At 40.0% G+C, this 19544-nt stretch overlaps 1 protein-coding gene across 1 annotated transcript in view; it reads right to left on the bottom strand.

Annotated features, from left to right (window-relative positions):
• Nucleotides 1–2128: 2128 nt before the first annotated feature.
• pcsk2 (proprotein convertase subtilisin/kexin type 2) overlaps nt 2129–19544 on the bottom strand; it is a 35443-nt gene continuing 18027 nt past the window's right edge. Inside the window, 11 exon segments of the mRNA XM_043233365.1 lie at nt 2129–2216; nt 2218–2246; nt 2248–2359; nt 2361–2657; nt 7649–7876; nt 11973–12073; nt 13817–13995; nt 13998–14018; nt 14021–14030; nt 16917–17092; nt 18310–18398. Coding sequence (XP_043089300.1) covers nt 2171–2216; nt 2218–2246; nt 2248–2359; nt 2361–2657; nt 7649–7876; nt 11973–12073; nt 13817–13995; nt 13998–14018; nt 14021–14030; nt 16917–17092; nt 18310–18398 — 1288 coding nt within the window. The 3' untranslated portion in view covers nt 2129–2170.

Genomic DNA, 19544 nt, shown 5'->3' with positions numbered 1-19544 from the left:
GACACGGCAGTGCATTTTGAAAGGTTAAAAAGCATCCTGAATGTTGTTACAGATAAAGTTGAAATTCAAGGTAAAAAGCACATTTTTAATAAAAAGAAAAGTTGGTTGAATCAAAGCATCTCTCAGTAGCTGTTCATATAAGAAACATAAATGTGGTTTATTTTTTTTTTCAATTTTGCAACCTGTTTTGTCCCACTTCTCAAGAATTTCAACCCAAATAATTGTTCTTTTTTATATTAGTGTTGTGTAACACAGCATCTGGGACAGTTGCATCAGCCCAGTGGTTATAATGAGCATCCTCTTCGGGTGTTGACTTGTATTCCTTGGGTAAAATATAGGTTATTTAGCCTAAAAAAAAACAGCTGTAACTACAGAGATGTGATATCAGTCACCTAATTACTGTATGCTGCATCTGTCTTTTTTCTTTAATGTCAATCGGTATCTACCAATTAGTTTACTACTGTGGAAATAAAACCTCCATTCCATGGATAACAAGCATATCTAATTCCCTACGTTAATTATCATTTTATATTTAAAGGGGATAAAGTCGTTGACATTATTATACGTGTATTTTCATGAAATGTATGCGTGCATCTTTGGAGGGTGAGAGTTGCTGGCTTGTTCTGGTGAGCTTTCACGCTCTGTATCTCTGTAAACCCTTGAATGGTTGAGCATCCACAACAACAGACGACAGTTCAAGACCACCACTGCATCGACTGATTATAAAGAGGACTAAAGGTCAGTAAAAATTACAATGCAGCAATTAAAACAATGAAAACTTCCATTAGAAGCTTAAGTATAATATAAGTATTTAAGTACAAGCCCCTCGGGGTTCGGTTAGTTCAACCGTCAAGCAAAAATCATCCACTTTTCAGCATGAGCCAGCTGGAAATAGAAACTCATCTATTTTTCATGAAACTGACCTTGCGGGATACAGATGTGACCTTTGCATAATTTTCTATGCAAGGTCCAGAGCGCAGAGAAAACACTGAAATATCACATCCAGCTTTCAACAGAGCGCTACGGCTGGGGCACAGACATGTATTTGTGTCGCATTTAACGATAAAAATAGTAAAAAAAAAAACAGATTGAGAAAAGCGAGTACAAACGTCAAGCCTTAAAATATAAATACACCTGAAACTACAGAAAAATAAACACAGCAAGCTGCTGCATCGAAAACAGCCCAGACTAAAGATAATGGTGTGTGTGTGTGTCTATATATATATAGAGAGAGAGAGAGACATTTATATATCTTAGGAGAGGAATTATGTTTACGTATACCTAATGTACTTATAATTCTGATTGAATTACGGTTAACCGAGTTAAACCACTGGACTCCTCCTCACCCAACCCGCTGGAAATTACTGTCTTAATCACTCAGGTGCTTTAACAAACAGCTAAATAGATTTATTATATATATAGACAACGCTATGAAATACGCTTTGTTTGGCCATAAGCAGGAGAATGATGTACAGTTCATCTATTCATAAGATGAAAAAAAAAAACAAAAAACACATTTTTCTCCTCACAAAAAAAGAAAGAAAGAAACAAAGAAATATCACCGCTGTGTTTGCAAGATACTAAACTTTAAAGGAGAGCCACACAAAAGGATTTACAGTCACGAACTGTACAGCAGAGGTGAGGGACAGCAGGGTGAGTCTTCATGTATCTGCTTTATATACAGTTTTGTAAAGAGTAAAAAAGGAACATCGACAGTAAGATATTTTCTCGCCGGGACGTACAGCGGTGCGAAAAAACACATCTGGACATTCAAGTCATGCATTACAGTCTGAATTTCACTGCGTTTAAAAACTAAATATCTACAAATGATGCTAAAGGTTTTCTCAGGACTAACTTTCTCGAAGTTCTTCTGCAGATTAGCAGAACGGTACCGAAACCTCGAGAAGGTCTTTTAGCGAAGCGTCTGCTTGTAAAGTGTGCTTGTGCTGTCTTTCGTTAACGTGAACGCCACTCGCAGTGATGTTCAAACGTTTCCGAGAGCTTCTTGAGTGTCGAAATGGTTTTCGCGGCCGCTGAATCATTCAGAGAATACACTTTAACAGGAGAGACCCACGTCAGACATTCATCAAATCATCACAAGAAAAAGAAAGCCGAGAGAGAGCGGGCTGGGAATATACGCTAATACAGAGAGATATGATCATGCACATGGCTAGTTACTTTTACTCAAAAGGCTTTTCAAGCTTCTCTCCACGGCCGTCTAGCTCCTCCTCGAGCTCTTCTTTTTTTGGACATGGCCAGTTTGGACTGGTAGTCCCGCACCACTTGGTCTATGTAAGGGGCACTTTGTGTTCCGTGCAGCATGAGGGTCCACTCCTTGAGCACGCCGCTCTGAGGGCCTCGCCTGGAACCCCACCTCCAGCAGCCAGGCTCCTCGAGGGTCCTCGCCCCACGTGTGGGTGGTCATGAAGGGCCACTTGTCGAAGCCCACCTTGGCGTCGTCGTCCCGGGGCCGGCGGCTCAGCAGGATGGACTTGGTGCCCATGGGGGACGTCATGTTGATGTTGAGGTCTCCTCGGCGGCTGGCGTTGACCGTGATGACGGCCTGCACGTGCTCCAGGTAGCGCACGAAGTTGTCTTTGCCCTGGCAGGCATCGGTCGAGACGCTCAGCACCAGCTTGCCGCCCGACTGTATTTTGCTGCGCGGAGACAGAGAGCGAGATTTCGTAAAACTTGCGTGCAATACTGCTGGAAAGGAAAAAAAACGTGACCCTGGAGGGCAAAATATCTTAAGCGGCACGGGTATATTTGTAGCAATAAGCAACTATATATTGCATGGCTCAAAATGATTGATTTTTTTCTCGTGGCGAAAATATTAACCCTTGTGCATCGATAAAACAAGTTGCACGTAGGTCCACAGAGGACAAAAACGTCCACGTAAATTTGAAGCTTGGGAGCAAAGACGTACATTCGGCCTCGTTTTAAAGACGCGGCAAGTGGCAGATTATTGTTGAAGTTAAAAACAGTCAATTGAAGTCTTATAAAATGAAACAATACTTCATATAGAATACACATTTTAGGAAATATGATCATCCCAGAAAACCAAAGCACAAATAAAAACGAACTGTGTTTCAAAATTTGGTTGATATCTCAAAAAATGGGCAAAAAAAAGCTTTCGGTGAGATTTTGTTTGGGCGCCGTACTAAATGTTCCCCATTAGATGCCAGCAAAACTGCTTGATTTGTTTGTCTATCTCAGATATTACAAGAACACACACACACACACTTTTAAGAAAACTCTGATATCCATACCAACACACACAAAAAACGACTCGTATCTTGCGGTCCAAGGTCACGCATAAAGTCAACAGAAGACGTTTTATCAGCGGCGCTGTATGTTAATGTCAGACGTTCACGGACGATCCTCGGGCGAGCTCTAGGCATCTCAAACCACACAAGTGTCATGTTCCTCCGTAATCACCTCTCCGGAGCAATGCATGACATCCTGATCTTTGGGGGAAAAAAGCGGCGGAGAAGTTCTTTTTTTAAAGGAATCAAACGGCAGCGATTCACAAATGTCTCAATTTCCCATACTTCTGTATTTTATATGTTAAAAGGACGTAGCTCTGGTGCGGCTCTCAGTAAGAGCGTAGACCTCTCAGCACTCGGTGTCTTTCAGCGTCTAGATGGATACTGAATGAGCAGAAACATGGGATGGGACTTGTTTGCATCCATTAGGACGTTGTTACAAACAGAGACCTAACAAGGAGAGCACACTGCTTCCATCAAAACCAGAGAGTATTCCCTGAAAGTGTGTTTAATTGTACAGTATGTTAATATACAATATTTAATAAAAGTGTACTTAATGTTCACTCACTTCATAATAGCATATTTCAAAAACAATAGAGCTAACTGTTCTTGCAATCATAAAAATGTGTACTAAAATCCTAAAAACAAGCATTTAATATCAATTTAAGCTCGACATATTTTCATTTAGTTGTAAATAACACGCTTATATTGTTCCAGGGACGCTAAAACGTGCTTTTTTTGAACAAGGGTTAAGAAAGATATATCTCACACCCTTCTGCCGACTTGAATCAGTCTTTGTGAGCTGGACTATTAGATGAGATCTGTTCCCGGCGACATTTACAGAGTTCATATTAATTCAGCGACGTTGGCTAATAAACCGGTATGAATGCTAAGAGCTCTCTGAGCGTGATGCACGGGCGCCAGGCTCAGACCAGCGTGCTTCTCCACAGCCACCGGAAACATCAAAGGAGCATGTGAGCAAAAGCTGGGCTCGAGCGTTTCCGTTTCAGAAACAACCCTACGCTCCTGCCGTTTCAAAACGAGCAGCAAAACCGGGCCACGGGGAGAAACAAAAAAACAAAAAAAAAAGATTACACGTTCCTCTATTTTAAGTGGAGCGCCATCCCGCTGCCAACAATTGCTTTGAGCAGATGATGGGTTTTCTGCCTTCGGTAAGGCCGCTTTGTTGTGGCCGGCCGCCGCTGACGCTCTGTTTTGTGCTGCTGCGCTGATAACGGCGCAGGACCGGAGCGAGCCGGCGTAAAGTGGACGTAATGGCATTATCAGAGGCAGGTCTCCCAGCCTGGCCCATTACAGGCTCAGATTAGTGGGAGTGTTTGTGGCGCCGAGGCCTTTCAGAGGCCAGTGTTTCCCGGGAAACTAGTTGAGAGAAATATCCAAAGGCCACGCAAGAGGACATAAGAAGACGTGACGAGAACAACAGTTCATAAAAGAGCCACGCCAAACATCGAAAAAAACACAAGATCCGTTGGCCTACTTAGCACATAAATGCCAAAGGCACAGACTGCCACGTTAACCAGGTGTTTCGTAAATGCAACTTTTTATCTCCCAGTGCTTTATTTCTCACAATTCTATTTTTTTCTTGTGAGATAAAAAAAGTCACAGTTAAAAAAAATTTTTGCAGAATCGCAGAAACATAATTGCAAAAATTGTGAGATACTTTTTTATTGAGAACTTTAATACTTATCCATGGCCTTCAAAAGAGACTAAATGAACTATTGTGTGTGTTAATTCATAACTATTTATACGCAGTAAAGTTACTGTTTCCCCGTTACTGTTACTGACAATAAAATTAGTATGATAGATAATTTATTATATTAACATTAGAATTAGAATTTTCCGTCCATCTGAATAAGTGCACAGTGTAGCTGTATTTGAAGTACCATAAACTCGTCGTTGTCTCACACACGCAAAGATATAGAGCAAGAGAGTCTTTCATAACACGCAGACTTTACGCGCTTTTCGTTACATGTAAACGATATTCTTTGTCGTGTTTTTCTGTCAAAATAACAGACTTTTTGGAATTCTTCAGCTTTTAAGAACTGCCGGTTTCTCTGGTAGTGGGCGGGGCTAATGCGCGACAGACGATCTTATTGGCTGGCGCTCATCTATTATCGTCCCTGTTTTGATTTCAGCAAATCAGTTTAAGCGAAAGCTGGCTACGTAATTAATATTCATGAACCCAGCAGCTCATTTTGTTATCTTAGAATTTTTTTTGGACCCCTTTTTTATAGAAACACTTAATAATAAACAAGCACCACCACCAGTCGTAATTCAATAACGTTATAATATAATTCTTGACTGACTGCTGCTATGTGTCAGTAAATAAATAGTGTAGATTGATGTACAATGTCTTATAATAATAATTTATTATATTAAAAATGTACTATTAATTTACCATTTAATATTGCGGGCGTTGAGCGCCAGCCAATAAGATTGTCTTTCGCGCATTAGCTCCGCCCACTACCAGAGAAACCGGCAGTTCTTAAAAGCTGAAGTGACGCCTTTCAAATTATTATTATTATTTTTTATTAAGTAACACAATAGTTACTTTGCCTGGTAATTAGTTACTGTAAAATGAGGTGACTCAGTTACTATTGATGATAAACAACTAGTTACTATAACTAATTACCTTTTTACAAAACACTAAACACAGTATACCGAGGTCTATGAAGCTAAGGAATAATACAAATAGGTTGTGAGTGCCAAATCTGTATTGACTTAAAACTAAAGTACCTGAGCTGCAGTGACCTGATATTATGCAAATGTAATTAACAGCTTTGTTTATAACACATCAGTGACAAACTGAGCCATGAAACCAGCCAGAGGTAGAAAGAAAAGAGTGGGACTGAAACTCGTGAATGCTGTTATGCTTTCGTTTTAATTATGCTTCGGGAACAAAAGGTGGGCCACCGGGTGTTACTGGCTGCCTGAGAATAGCTAGTTTTTCTGTTTAGCTCTCTTCATCTCTACTAGCTTTTATATATATATATATAACAAAAAAAATAAAATAAAACTTTTTGCAATAATATTTCACGAAATATTTTTGATTGTATTTTTAAATAAATACAGCCTTGATGAGCATAAAAAAACAAATCTTACTTTTGAAAGGTAGTGTATATATGTACTGTGTGGGTGAAAAGGTAGGCTGAATCCCGTAACGGCTCGGACAGTAACAGAAATCAATTAAAGCCTGGTTTGTCCTGACAAGAGTGACACGTGATGTGTGTTAGTGTGTGTGTGTGTGTGTGTGTGTGTGTGGAGGCATTCATTAGTCAGGAGTGTCATCTCATTACACTTCACTCACATCTCTCCCGCGCCGCTGCTTAATTGCTGTTCTTGAATTGTGCCTCACCAGAACTCCCACCACCCCTGTGTGAGGTATGATATGAGGCCTGGCGCTGTCGATGGAGGTTTTGACAAGGACACCTACACAAACAAGAGCGTGCGAGCGCACACACACACACACACACACGCAGCGTAATTGCGGCTGTTGCCATAGCGTGCAGTGCCCAGCAGTGAGTGGGAGAGAACTAATTATAGCAGATGTGAGAAGAAGCGGAGCGAGTGAGGAGAGTCGGGAGGGCGACACATGCAATATGCCTTCACACAGAGCACAGAGAGGGTCAGAGCGGCCGGATAACACCACCAGCACACGCGCATGAACGGAGGGAAAATAATATTTAACAGCACACTGAATCCTGAAATCAAAGCTGTATTTATTTTTTGTATTATTTTAAAATATATACGATGCAATGGCATTCTTACATTAAAACTAATGATCCCTTTGAAGCCCAGTCTGTCAATTAGAGTTTAAACTTTGTATTAAGTGGCCTTATGATGCGCATAAAAATGCATGCGTGCAGTTAAATCTGTAATTACATTTATAATTACATTGTTGACGCATCCTGTACACCTTAAACCTACCCATAGCACCAAACCTGTCCCTAACCTTACCCGTATCCACCTCAAGAGCAGCAAACGTGTTTTACAATAAGTACTTTTTTTGATGTAAGTGCATAGTTGTTAAAGCCACCTGATATAAAGCGGGACTGATTTGAAGGCTATAGATTGAAAAGTATTATTTAATGCATGCTATTATATTGTGTTATTATTTCAAAATGAATTATGAATTAAAACTTAATGTAAATTACCATTCAAACATAATTTAGAAAATGTGAAATTATATTTAGAAAGGATTGCATCGAACTGAAATAGTACTTAGTCCTCATCTTCAACATCTCATATTGCCATGTGCAGTTGTGTAACTTCCCAAGATTAATTTTGTGCTTAATATTTGTACAATTTCTACCACTTTAGTGAAGGCAAAGGCCAGTCTAAATGGTGTTTTCTGTACTCACTGTATCTCCTGCACGGATCCAGCCACACAGTGGAATCGCTCCGGGACGGTCTTCCACTCCCGGGCCAGTTTGACCATCCCTCCAGCATCCAGCACGCCGTATCCGAACAGATGGTTGAACTCCAGACCCACACCGTTCCTCCTCCACTGGTGCACCTCGTCATGAAGCTTGTTCCTCTTAGAGGTGAGCACCGTCAGATGCTGCAGGTCCCTCCACGTCAGGTTCGGGCTGCAGAAAAAACACAACGAAGGAAATAAATTCAAGCCATGTAAAATAAATGACTAGCGTAACTGCTGTTTGTCATAAACTTGAACCATTCAAGCCTCCTTCAGGCTCCCAATCCTAATAGTTATCATATCCTTCCAATATAAAATGTGCACTGTTGAGTGAATGACTTCCTGCAGAGAGCACAAAGCAATGCAACAACAAAACCCTTACAGTTGCATATGGTTCCTCAAGAGCGCTCGACTCAAGATGAAGAGCAATTTGTGGAGAGTGCCAGAGGAAGCGAATGTAGACTATATGCCGTCTTCTTTGACCAAGCTCTGACCATTAATCCTAGAGATTGTCAGTAAGAGATCAAATGAATAGACTTGATTCTGTGCATTGGTTGTTGATTGGATGCTGAGATGTGGCTCTAAACGATGGAGGCAGAGTTTAAGAGCTGAAATCCACGCAAAGCTACGTCATATATCGAGTCAGAGGTCAGCCGAGAAACCGAAACTTGACTCTCTTATAAGTTATAATTTAAAAAATATAAACATTTTTGGTTTAGTTTTAAAATGTATATATGCGATTTGTGGAGCTTCAAAATAATAGCCAGCATCCACAAGCCTTTCCAAGCTTGGAAGAGGATACATTTTAAAAAAACTGAAAGAAGAAAGTCATATGAATGAGGAATGTTTCATTTTTGGGTGAACTCTTCCTTTAATAAGCAAACCTCTGCTTTGCTTACAGCGATGACCAATGAAACGCTGTATGGTGATTGCCGCATAAGCGCCACCTACTGGCAGAGGGTGAATTTACATTTAAAATGACATGATATAGTTTAATAACAAGTCAATCAATCAATCATTTGCACACCGGCAAGGAACCAAAACCCCATCCATAAAGAATGGAGAAAAACTGTCGCTTGAACTGAAAATGCCAGGGCTGATTTTCTTTGTCCCGTTCCAGCCCAGAGCCGTATTGCAGTACTCTTCTCTAAGTACTGCTGAAATATACAAACACATGCAAATAAGCTGCCGTTTACGATGTGTGTTTACATTTGGCTGAACAAAGAGACCTGCTCTCTCGCCACCTACATCATTATTTAGTACTGAGCAAACACAAAGACTTTACACAGGGAAGGCTGTGTCAACAGTTATTAACACCAGTCCTGACACCATAACGTCATACTGAAATGTGTGAATGGAGGCAGAAATTATGTGGCAAAATGGCCTTTTCCCCAGAAGTCGCACCTTACAAAGCTTTCTCAATCAAGTGTAATAAACACAGTTGCTGTTCCTCCACCTCCAGATCACGTTCTTCTGACTGCGTGACTCTCCTTCTTAAGATGTGTTCCACAGGCAGCGTGGCTGATGTAACAGAAACTATATACTTTATGTACTCTCTTTTCTAGCACTTTAGATTTGCTCCTTTAAGCTTAAAAAAGATAGAAGAAAACGATCTGACTCCGTGGTGTATGGCGCACTCCCACCTAAAGCGCCCCAGAAAATGGAGCGCAACTGGACAAAAACTAGAGGTATTTTGAATAGCCTGGCAATAAAGTGCCCTATTATACAGAAAAACATTAAAACTCCTTGATCAGATTTTTTTTGTCTTGTTTAAAAGAAAACAAAAAATAATCTCTGGTATGTGTTCAATACAGAGACTAAATTAACGAAATATAAACCATCAACAGGTGCTGACATTCCCCAAGAGCACAGCAGTAATGACTTTATGAACTACTTTACTTCCAAGATTGATACCATCAGAGATCAAATTGTTACTATGCAGCCGTCAACTACAGTTTCAAATCAGATAGTGAGCTTTAGATCCGATGAGGAACAATTACACTCTTTCTCTACTATAGGAGAAGAAGACTTGTACAATCTTGTTAAATCATCTAAACCAGCAACATGTATGTTAGACCCTATTCCATCTAAACTATTAAAAGATCTGCTTCCAGAAATCATAGATCCTGTAACGCCACACCAGCAGAGGGAGCAGTCACCGGAATATTGACTTGGCTTCACTTCCTCTGCAACCACTTCCTGTTTGGCCAGTATAAAGCCAGAGCTCACAGCTTACCCTGCCTTACCGAGCGTTTTCATTGTTTATTCTGATTGCTGTTCATGTATGATCTTTGCCTGTTTGCTCTCTCTGCTCCTTGGATTTGCCCCTTTGTTTTGTTTGCCTGATTGAATTGTTCATCTGTGCATCGACCCTTTGCTTGCTACTCTACCATGCCTATGGATTTGCCCCTCTAACTTGGTAACCAATCCTGACTGCCTTGTTACTGACCCACTGCCTGTTTCTGATTCTTGTCTCTCATTTGTTGAGTAAATCCTGCAAATGGATTATAACACCATCTCAGTACTCAGTACCCCTCATAACAGATCCTCTCTTGGCTATTATTAATACATCGATGTCATTAGGATATGTCCCAAAAACCTTCAAGTTGCCTATTGTTAAGCCTCTCATTTAAAAAATTCATCTTGACCCCAAAGACTAATTACAGACTGATCTCCCTTTTCCGTCAAAGATAATAGCTAGAATATCAAAATGGGTGGCGGGGCAGAACCTTTCCTATCTGGCACCCAAACTCTGGAACAATCTCCTAAAACTGTTCGGGAGGCTGACACACTCTTTAATCTAGCTTACACATAACAACACACTAATACACTAATTTTATTATTCAAATCTGTTAAAGTATTTATATAAATTTATAAAAAATGTATTTAAAAACTTCAATGTCAAGTGGGATTAATCACTATTAATTTCAGGAAAAAAAGTGTGATTAATTTGTTAGTTTTTAATAAAGCCTTAGCTCTTTGTAGTTAATTTCAGTCAATGTGGTTACTCTTGAAATGAAATGAGACTTGAGCTTCAAACTCTTTTAATGAGTCTAAAGTGCCAGATGCAGCCAAATATGATTTTTTGTCTGGCATTCAGAGAAACATGCGTAGTTGTTGGCTCGAACCAAAAGCGCCTTTCAAATTTCTTTTCTTGAGGTGATCAGCGACATACTTGCCAGTTTGATTCTTTATCAGCGGCTGTAAGTAGGTGGATATGAAGCGTCTTAGAAACGAACAGTGATAGCCTCCTTTCCTCCAGCAGGGCTACTGCCAGATCACCCTCTCAGCCCTGATTCACACATCAAACTGTCCCTGTCCAGGGAGCGTATCACAGAAAGTTTCTTATTTTAGGTCTTAACCTAGGATACGATCGTTAAGTTAGGATTTTACAGATTCGTATTACAGAAAACTAATTATCCTATTTTACAAAATCGTATCTTATCTCTAGTTAGAAATCTTAAATTGCAGCATCAAGTTCAACAATCCAGTCTCAGGTCTGTTACCAAGCAACCAACACTGCGCTGCTGATGAGATAAATGAAATAATAGATGATTCTTCACTTTAAAATTGCCTTTTGCAAAAAAAAAAAAAAAAGCCCTTTTACACCAAGGACGAGAAGGATAAAGCCTCCACACCATCGACAAAATCATCTCTTTATTCTTTTTTTTTTTACATTAGCGTTTTTATTTGTTGTTTTATTAATATATTTTCAAAGAGTGTGCAAGATATGCATACATGAACAGGTTTTTTTTGTCAACAAGGTTTGCGTAGTTCAGACAGGATAATGCACTTAGGAAATTGTGTTCTGTAATAGCTGTCGGCCAAAATGTGTCCCTAATTGAAATGATCTTGGTCACCAAACAGATAAGATTTTAAAATTATGATCTTTCTATAATTCACCCCTAAACTTCTGCCTGGGATAGATCTGCTCAGGGAGTTTGGAGAATGAATGGATGTCTGAATTTTACAACATGGTGCAAAATCAAATGGCTTTGGGTGAAATGTACGTTTTCAAATCAAGTAGTAAAGTAAAGCAGCGTGAAGCAGCGTGTTTATTTTGTCGGTAACATCATCATTCAGCTCTCTAATCACCAGGAATGCAGCTTTCTGTGTATCAATCATACATGAGGGAGGTTTGAGAGCAAGAGCGCTCTGACACGAGCCTCGTCTGCAGTAATCTACCATCTCAGCTGCCGCCTGCCTGCAACGCTGTCTTATTGTGTCATAAATCTTTCATAGAGGCTGGAAAACAAAAGTGTACATACTTGGCCTCCAAAGCCAGGGCGAACACGCCAGCGGCCTCCGGGGCGGCAGCAGATGTGCCCGAATGACGCAGTGTGCAGTTTCCATACAGATCCGTGGTGGCCTGGAGACAGACGCAGACAAAGAGCAAGCCTTAATTAAACATTAGTGCCAATGATATCCTGATTACACTCCAGCAGGTGAAAAATGCCTTCGAAATTCTAATTCTGTGTTGAACTGACTTTAGAGCAAGCGAGCAACGTGTTTATTTTGTTGGTAACATCATCATTTTGTTTTTGCCTTTCTAAGAATATTAGATTTTATTACTAAATTTTAAATCTAAGAATGTATAAAACCTTACTGTTCTAAGAAAGTTTCATTCATTGCATGAAATACAAATAATTGTGATGAAAATATTTTATGTCAAACCAACAACGAGCAACCATACACTGTAAAATTGACTTTTCTAAATAGTAAATACTATTTAAAAATATTTTTTTAAGTGTACAAGGTGGAAAGTAACAGTGAAATAAAGATGATTGGTTCTTGCTGATTTCATTGTTGCGTTGGACCAATGAAATTGCTCTGTTATGTGACTGTGTTGAATTTGTTTCGTAAATCCCTTCCTGTAGCGTTTGTTGGGCCGTTCACATTGCAGCTCATCGGAGGAATGGAAGTCAATTCTTACATTTTGAACTTTGTCGATCATTAAGAGAACTTGGTTCGGCTGGCAAAGAGGAAAACCCCAAAGCTTTGTTCGTCACAACTCTTTGAGGTGATGTACACTTTGGAGTTGCCTGGGATTTTATGATCTATCAAAGGCGGGAGATGAAAGAAGCATCCATATTTACCCTCCAGAGATGGGTGTTTGTACTTGTGACCAATTTTGACTGATGTAAGCAAACCTCTCGAAAAGCAATGAGATGAAAGCCAAATAATGAATTATTTAGTGCTTTAGGCCTAATTTGTATGAATATATTTGAATGGATATCACTGTCACTGTCATGTCTACATTTCTTTTAATCCTTTTGAGTGATAAACCGATCAAATAAGTTTATTGTTCTTCCCCTTTTAATAAGAATAATAAAAAAGCAATCATTTGCCATATCTTTTGGTATTGTAGTGTTCAGTGCTCAGAGAGAAGTCTCACGACGCTGATCTCCCTGAGAGAATCCAGACTGACACGAGCCAATTCTTGCCTTTCCTCTGACAGACTAACCACAGTCTTCATCTCAGACGCTTTCTTTGAGCCTGGAGATACGCTCTGATTAAGTTCCTAGCTGAATGCATCCTCCCGACTCCATCTGAGAGTCATTGTTCAAACACAAAATGGATGAAACGATTAACTCCCTGTCATTTTATCACTGTCGCACTTCATATGATCACGCTGCAGAATGAAGGATTGTGTTTCAAAAGCATGTTTTAAAGCAGCTATGACCAATCTGAATCTAATACTCCACAGATGACTGAATACAAAATATATGACCCTGGATCGCAAAACCAGATTCAGCAATCTATACATCATCTGAAAGCTAAAAACTGCCCAAACGAAGTCTTTAGCAATGCATACTACTAATATATCATTTACAAAATATCTTCAGGGAACATAATCTTTACTTGAGATCCTACTGATTCTTGGCGTACAAGAAAATTGTGGACCCATGCAATGTATTGTTGGCTATTGTCACAAATATAGCCATGTTACTCGTGACTGGTTTGGTGCTCCAGGGTTATAATAAGAATTACAATACAATACAATGTGCTTTTAAAATGGTAATTATTAAAACATCATTTGGATGGAAAATCAAATCAATTCAAACAAACCAGATCTGTAGGAAACACCGCCACGCACTCACTCACTCCTCACCACGCCAGCTTCGGGGTTTCGTTTACGGCCGTTGCTGAAGGTGGAGGCGAGGGTGGAGGAGCAGCTTTCATCATAGAGCGCGGTGCGTCCGTCATTGATGGCTGAGTTAATAGAGATGGTCCACATGCTGGAGGCGTATCCGTCGCAGTTACAGTCGTCATAGCTACCACCGTCTCCGAGGCCCACACGTAGATGCTGCCTTTCCACCTCGGCCCTGTCGGACACAGAAAGACGAGCGCCGCTCACACCTGCTACTGCTCAATGCGGAGCAGTCCGCGCTCTTTCGGATTTACTCTATCATACAAATTACACTCGCATAACCACGAGTAATTCACTGGAGACATCAGAGAGGCGTTTCGAGACCTTTTAAAGACTGCAAGCTCTCCTGCGAGTGTCGATGATTCAAGCACAGCCATTGTGTTTAAGGTTCTCGTCTGAACATATAATTTTGATGCTTTTAGCTGGATGCAACGGCGCTCTTTTCTTTAGGCTTTGTGTTTTATAGTGGCAGGCACCTGACGGGAGGAAATCTGTACAGTACAATTGTGATCTTAAAAGGGTGCTTGATTATTGTTATTTGAGCAGTACGTGGTGATTTACCATGCTAACACATCGAGGAGTGATTACGGTGCTTCCAGACCCCGGGGCATCAGCCTCTTTGGAGTAAACAAATAAGAAAATAAGATGGCGCCTTCACAATCTGCAGTCACTACCGAACTTTACGGCTTTTCATAATTTAGATTTGATATCAAAATGACTCATTCAGCATCTAGTAACCCCAGTCTTTTGTGTGGTAAATGCGACTCGTCGAGGAGCTAATGAAACTTGTTTGCTAATATGGAAAAATAAAGTCTCGACGGTGTAATACAATAAAGTCACAATTGCACACCGCGAGTTTAATACATTGCTAGGGTGAAAACAATTTAGACTTCATCAACCTCGAAGCTGTGCTATAAGGGGTTCAGAAGACATTATTAGAGCCATAGAAAAAAAACACATCTCATTTCTGCAAAATTGACTTCATGAGCTATTTTTTTGGCTGGTCATTTTTAAATTTCTTCTGCCTTGTTTGTGGGTGCAACCCTTTATGCATTTCTCTTTCTCTTGACTGATTAAATTAATATTTTGCTTGCTGTAAAAGAAAAAACCCAATATTACAGACCACAAACACCTTCAACTGCTGTCATTTTAGTGAACAAAATCTGTTTCTCTTTCTCTCTTGCTCTTTATGAATGGAGACCCATCCGCTGAACCCTGGAACAATTAGCTAAAACAAACGGTTGAGCTTTAAACTGCCGGTTTTGTAACAAGCTTTGTTTAGTGTGGGAGGGAGAAAATTTCCTCCAGACGACTGAAAGAACAATTGGTCAAAGAGCAGGAACAGAAGCGTCTGTGCAGCTCTTCACACAATGCAGTGTTAGACATTGACTTCAGTATGAATTATATGAGTTATGAGTAGTTTCACATTGCTACAGCACACATTGATTCCTCTGATATTCTGCTCTCAAGAAAGACACAGGGTCCTTCTTTAACACAACTTTATAGGATCATTCACCTTTTTTTATCAGCTGCTAGGTGAAAATGCCAGACCTGATTGCTAGGAACAGTAAAAAGCTCTCCTCTCCTTTGAGGTCGGTCAAAAGTCTGAAAAGTTTTTAAGGTCGCATTTGTATGGTTGCTTTTCACTTGTTCAAAAGGCCTTCACAGTAAAGTGCCTTACAAATTCCTCATGGAGCAAGACAAAGGTGACTTTGCCAATGGAGAAAACGTCCTACAAGAAGATCCAGAATACCTTCTTCTGTCAATGTTTAACCCTCATGTTTGTTTGCTTGTTTTCTCCCTGAAAATGCTAGTTAATGTTAGCACAGTAGAAGAAATCTCAACCCACCCCTCTCACATTGAATATTTTTGTACTTATTAATTGCTTATAAATCTTTCGATAAGCTATTATTGCTGAGTACCAGATACCTTCAGTTAGCAGTTTGCCATGGGGTCCAACAGCAAAACAGAAACTCGTTGAGCAAGGGTCAGCTAAAGGAACGTTTTTTAGAAGAACTTTTCGATCTTGAAGCATTATTCGATCTAGCAATTTTTATGAACTTGACAGCATTTCTGGCAAAAATCATCAGGACTGATTCTGGCATCAGCTAAAGGAACGTTTTTGCATTATTCGATCTGTTGACAGCATTTCTGGCAAAAATCATCAGGGTTTGAAGCAGAAATGGGAAGACAGCATTCCTTTTTCTTTTAACATTGTGTATTTTGCACGTAATCATAAGATATGACACCAAGGTTGAAATATCATATATATATATATATCTGCTGCAATGCCCCATGTGTTGCTGTGCAGTAGCCACAAATTTTGAGTGACAATTTAAGATGATATTCTGTGGTAAGTGACATGCTGTCTGTATCTGCCATTTCATTAGCGCTCTGCGTGGCATCCTACAAATAAATAAATGAAGCGTACGAGAAGTGTTTGGCGTCTGACCCTCATAATGATTAAACAGCGCTCGGTATGACTCCCAGGCTCGACCTCAGTCCTCTCCGAGCGCTTTGAGGAAGCCTGAGGGACAGATAGTCTTCACCCATCGCTGCTATTCTCGTCCAATCTGATTTCAATTGCAAAGGGCTGCTCAAAACACACAGCGATTACTTTGTGCGATGCCTCGGCTTGACAAGTGGAGCGCCCTCATAAATCCTGCTCAGCAGAGGAGCGCCCGGCGCCATTTATACCCATTAGCCGAGGCAATTTGTGAAGGCAGCAGTCACGAACGGGGAATGTGCATCTAAATGACACGTTCAGTGTGACGCGAGGAGACTTTACAAGGTTGACATATGTGGGAGAACTCCTAGAGTCTCGGGGAGTCAAAGCGGTTTTGTAATGCGGCTGCAACGATGCAAAGGCCTGAAATAGTTATCGTAATGAATGTGCAGCATTTGCTTGAGACAAATACTTATATTTACAAAGATTCAACTGTGAGCAATTCAAAAGATAGCCAACAATGATGCCATGGACATATCTGCATACTGATTTGTCTGTGAGAGATTGGGAATATATAGAGAGCTTTCTTCCTGGGAATGCAAATTGACGAGGTACCTTGTTGACTCCGTCGGCCATGGCCTGCAGGGTGAGCTCCCGAGGGCCGTCCACCGTCTTGCCGTCGTCGGTGGGACCCCAGCTGGCGCTGTAGATGTCAATAACCTGAGGCATGTGGCTGATGGACGAGGCCTCGATGATGTCCGTCATGAAGGGCTGGTCCAGCATACGAATTCCTGCAGGAGAGAGATCACGGAGATGAACTAGATGTTACTCTACTGATGCTTACTAAGCTACTAGTTTATAAATTATTGGGTAAGATTAGGAATATAGTCCAATACAAGTCAACTTTTGCTACCTAAGAAATACCTTATTTTTAACCATTAATACAATACCAAGACACTTCCAGAGCTCTTTTGATATTGCTTAATGACATCATATAAAAATCCACGTCATTTATTCACTTTTTCGCAACAATATATCGAATTTTGTGGGCGTATACGAACATTTTGACATTCACTGGTATAAATCAAATGATTTATTTTTGTTATTTAGTCATTTAATTAGCTATTGACTGCATCTGAAGCAAGTTTACACCCAATCGCATTAATGGTGGCTGTAAATAAATCAGAGAGTTTCTCCACAGTTGTCTTCAAACTAAATCCCGAGTCCTCTTAGTCTGAGACCAAGACCATCAAAAGCTTGTTTTAAGACCGTTCTCGAGACAATGTTTTCTATATACAGCTTAAATCCACGTATGAAGGCATTCCAGGGAAATCAGCGGCTATAAGACTCACTGATAGTCCTCATCCTGGAGGAAAACCTTCTGTGAATCATGCGTGTGTGTCCCTTTGTGAGGGACAAAAGACGTTCACTGGCTATTAGTTACTCGCCATTTCTTTTGTGGCCTTTTGAAAAGAAAAAAAAAATCAATGCGCCGCAGAGCGTAAATGATATTTTTATTGATGCTGCTGTTGGCGCTGGCTGCTGGACGTCGTGGAAGAGGGGAAGGCTAGAAATTATCAATTGAGCTGATATTCCATTAGGCTGAGAAACAAAAGCAACGTCTCAAGCGGAGACAAATCATTCATCACTACTGACTGCACAGAACAAACCTGCTAACGCATGCAAGTATTTGAAGAACAACACTTTAATGTGAATATTGTTTTTGTACCGTTTGAAACATGGATTTTCTATAAAGTTTACAAATGATCTGCAACCAAATATATGTTATTGGTATTATTCTGGTGCTTTCCAATACAATCCAACAGCCAGCACAGAAAGCAAAAAAAACATATCTGTAATATATATATATATATGAGCGAATAATAGAAGTGAACGGTCAGTGTAAGATATAGGATTTTTCAGACATCAAGAAATGGTCGAAACAGATCACGCAGACCCAATCAACCGCAATGACACGCCCCATTTTTATAGCCTATCAGAGACATACCTGCTACCTTGGAGTTGTAGGCCACGCCCACTCCACAGATGTTGTTGTTGGACACCGCAGACACCTCTCCAGCACACCTTGTGCCATGACTGAAAAACACGTCACACGTTTCTCAAGGATTTGACGTAATATAACAATTACTGTAAAGAGAAATACAGAACAGCTGCACTCTACACAACTGTCAGGCTGATTGTGAATGCAGTGTGGTTCTAAAGATCATAGTCGCAGAATTCAAGAACCGGTTGCTGCCAGCCACTTTCACAAAGACTTTTCTAAACCTGTTTAATATTTGCAACTGAAGCCAAGATATGCATTTACTGTAAAAGCATAGCCTAAATTATTTCAGTGATTACCCTTATTTTAAAGATGATCAAGAATCATTTAGAACCTATTTAACTTTTAAACAACTTCTTAACATTTGTTATGAAGAATATTAAATCAACTTCATAGTAATGATCCCAAATAAAATCGAATTGATGCAAAACATATTCAAGACGCATTGCTGTGACATTTATTAGGAACACCAACAGAAAAGCTAATGTTTTCTGTTATATGCACAATCTAAGAAAAGTAAAACATCCTTGATGTTTCAATAGGTCAGAAGCACCGAAAAAGTGGTTACTGGTGCAAGAAAACTGCAAATATTTTACTGAAAAGTTCTTCTAATTAATGCCTTCAACAAATACTTCAATACCATTAAAAATTAATTGTTATTTTGTTGTTTTTGTTATGGAGGGCTTGCATAATTCTTCCCTTTTAATTACACATGCTATTAAAGTCTATGAGTGTATAAAACTGACCCAAGATCAGGTAAAACCAAAATATTGGAGAGCCAATGAAAGTTCAAAACACTTCAAAATGGTTGTGACATTAAAAAATCCTCATTAATTCAAATCGCCTGACTTTGGCTTGAAGCATCATGAAGCAGTGCTCTGAAAGCTCTATCGCTAGCTCAAACGGTAGATCATGGCACTAGCATCTTCTGAATATGCATAAATAACAGCAAAATATCCATTGTTCGATTGATGGCAATAAGTATGATTACAAACAAGCAAAATATAAGGAATCTGCTAAAAACTTTCCAGTCACCACAGCATGTATTCAGAATACGAAGGTCTGAAGAGAGCTTCTCATACGTCTTCTACTCCATGATGAAGTCTGCACCCTGACAGCAAGCAACCACTGATTCAATTCGCTGATTTGTCTGTTGACTGCACTAAATCCAAATGGCATTT

This window comes from Puntigrus tetrazona, unplaced genomic scaffold, assembly GCF_018831695.1.
Source record: "Puntigrus tetrazona isolate hp1 unplaced genomic scaffold, ASM1883169v1 S000000793, whole genome shotgun sequence".
Taxonomy (NCBI): Eukaryota; Metazoa; Chordata; class Actinopteri; order Cypriniformes; family Cyprinidae; genus Puntigrus; species Puntigrus tetrazona.
Note: the sequence above shows the minus strand (reverse complement) of the source record. Positions and strands in the feature narration are given on the sequence as shown.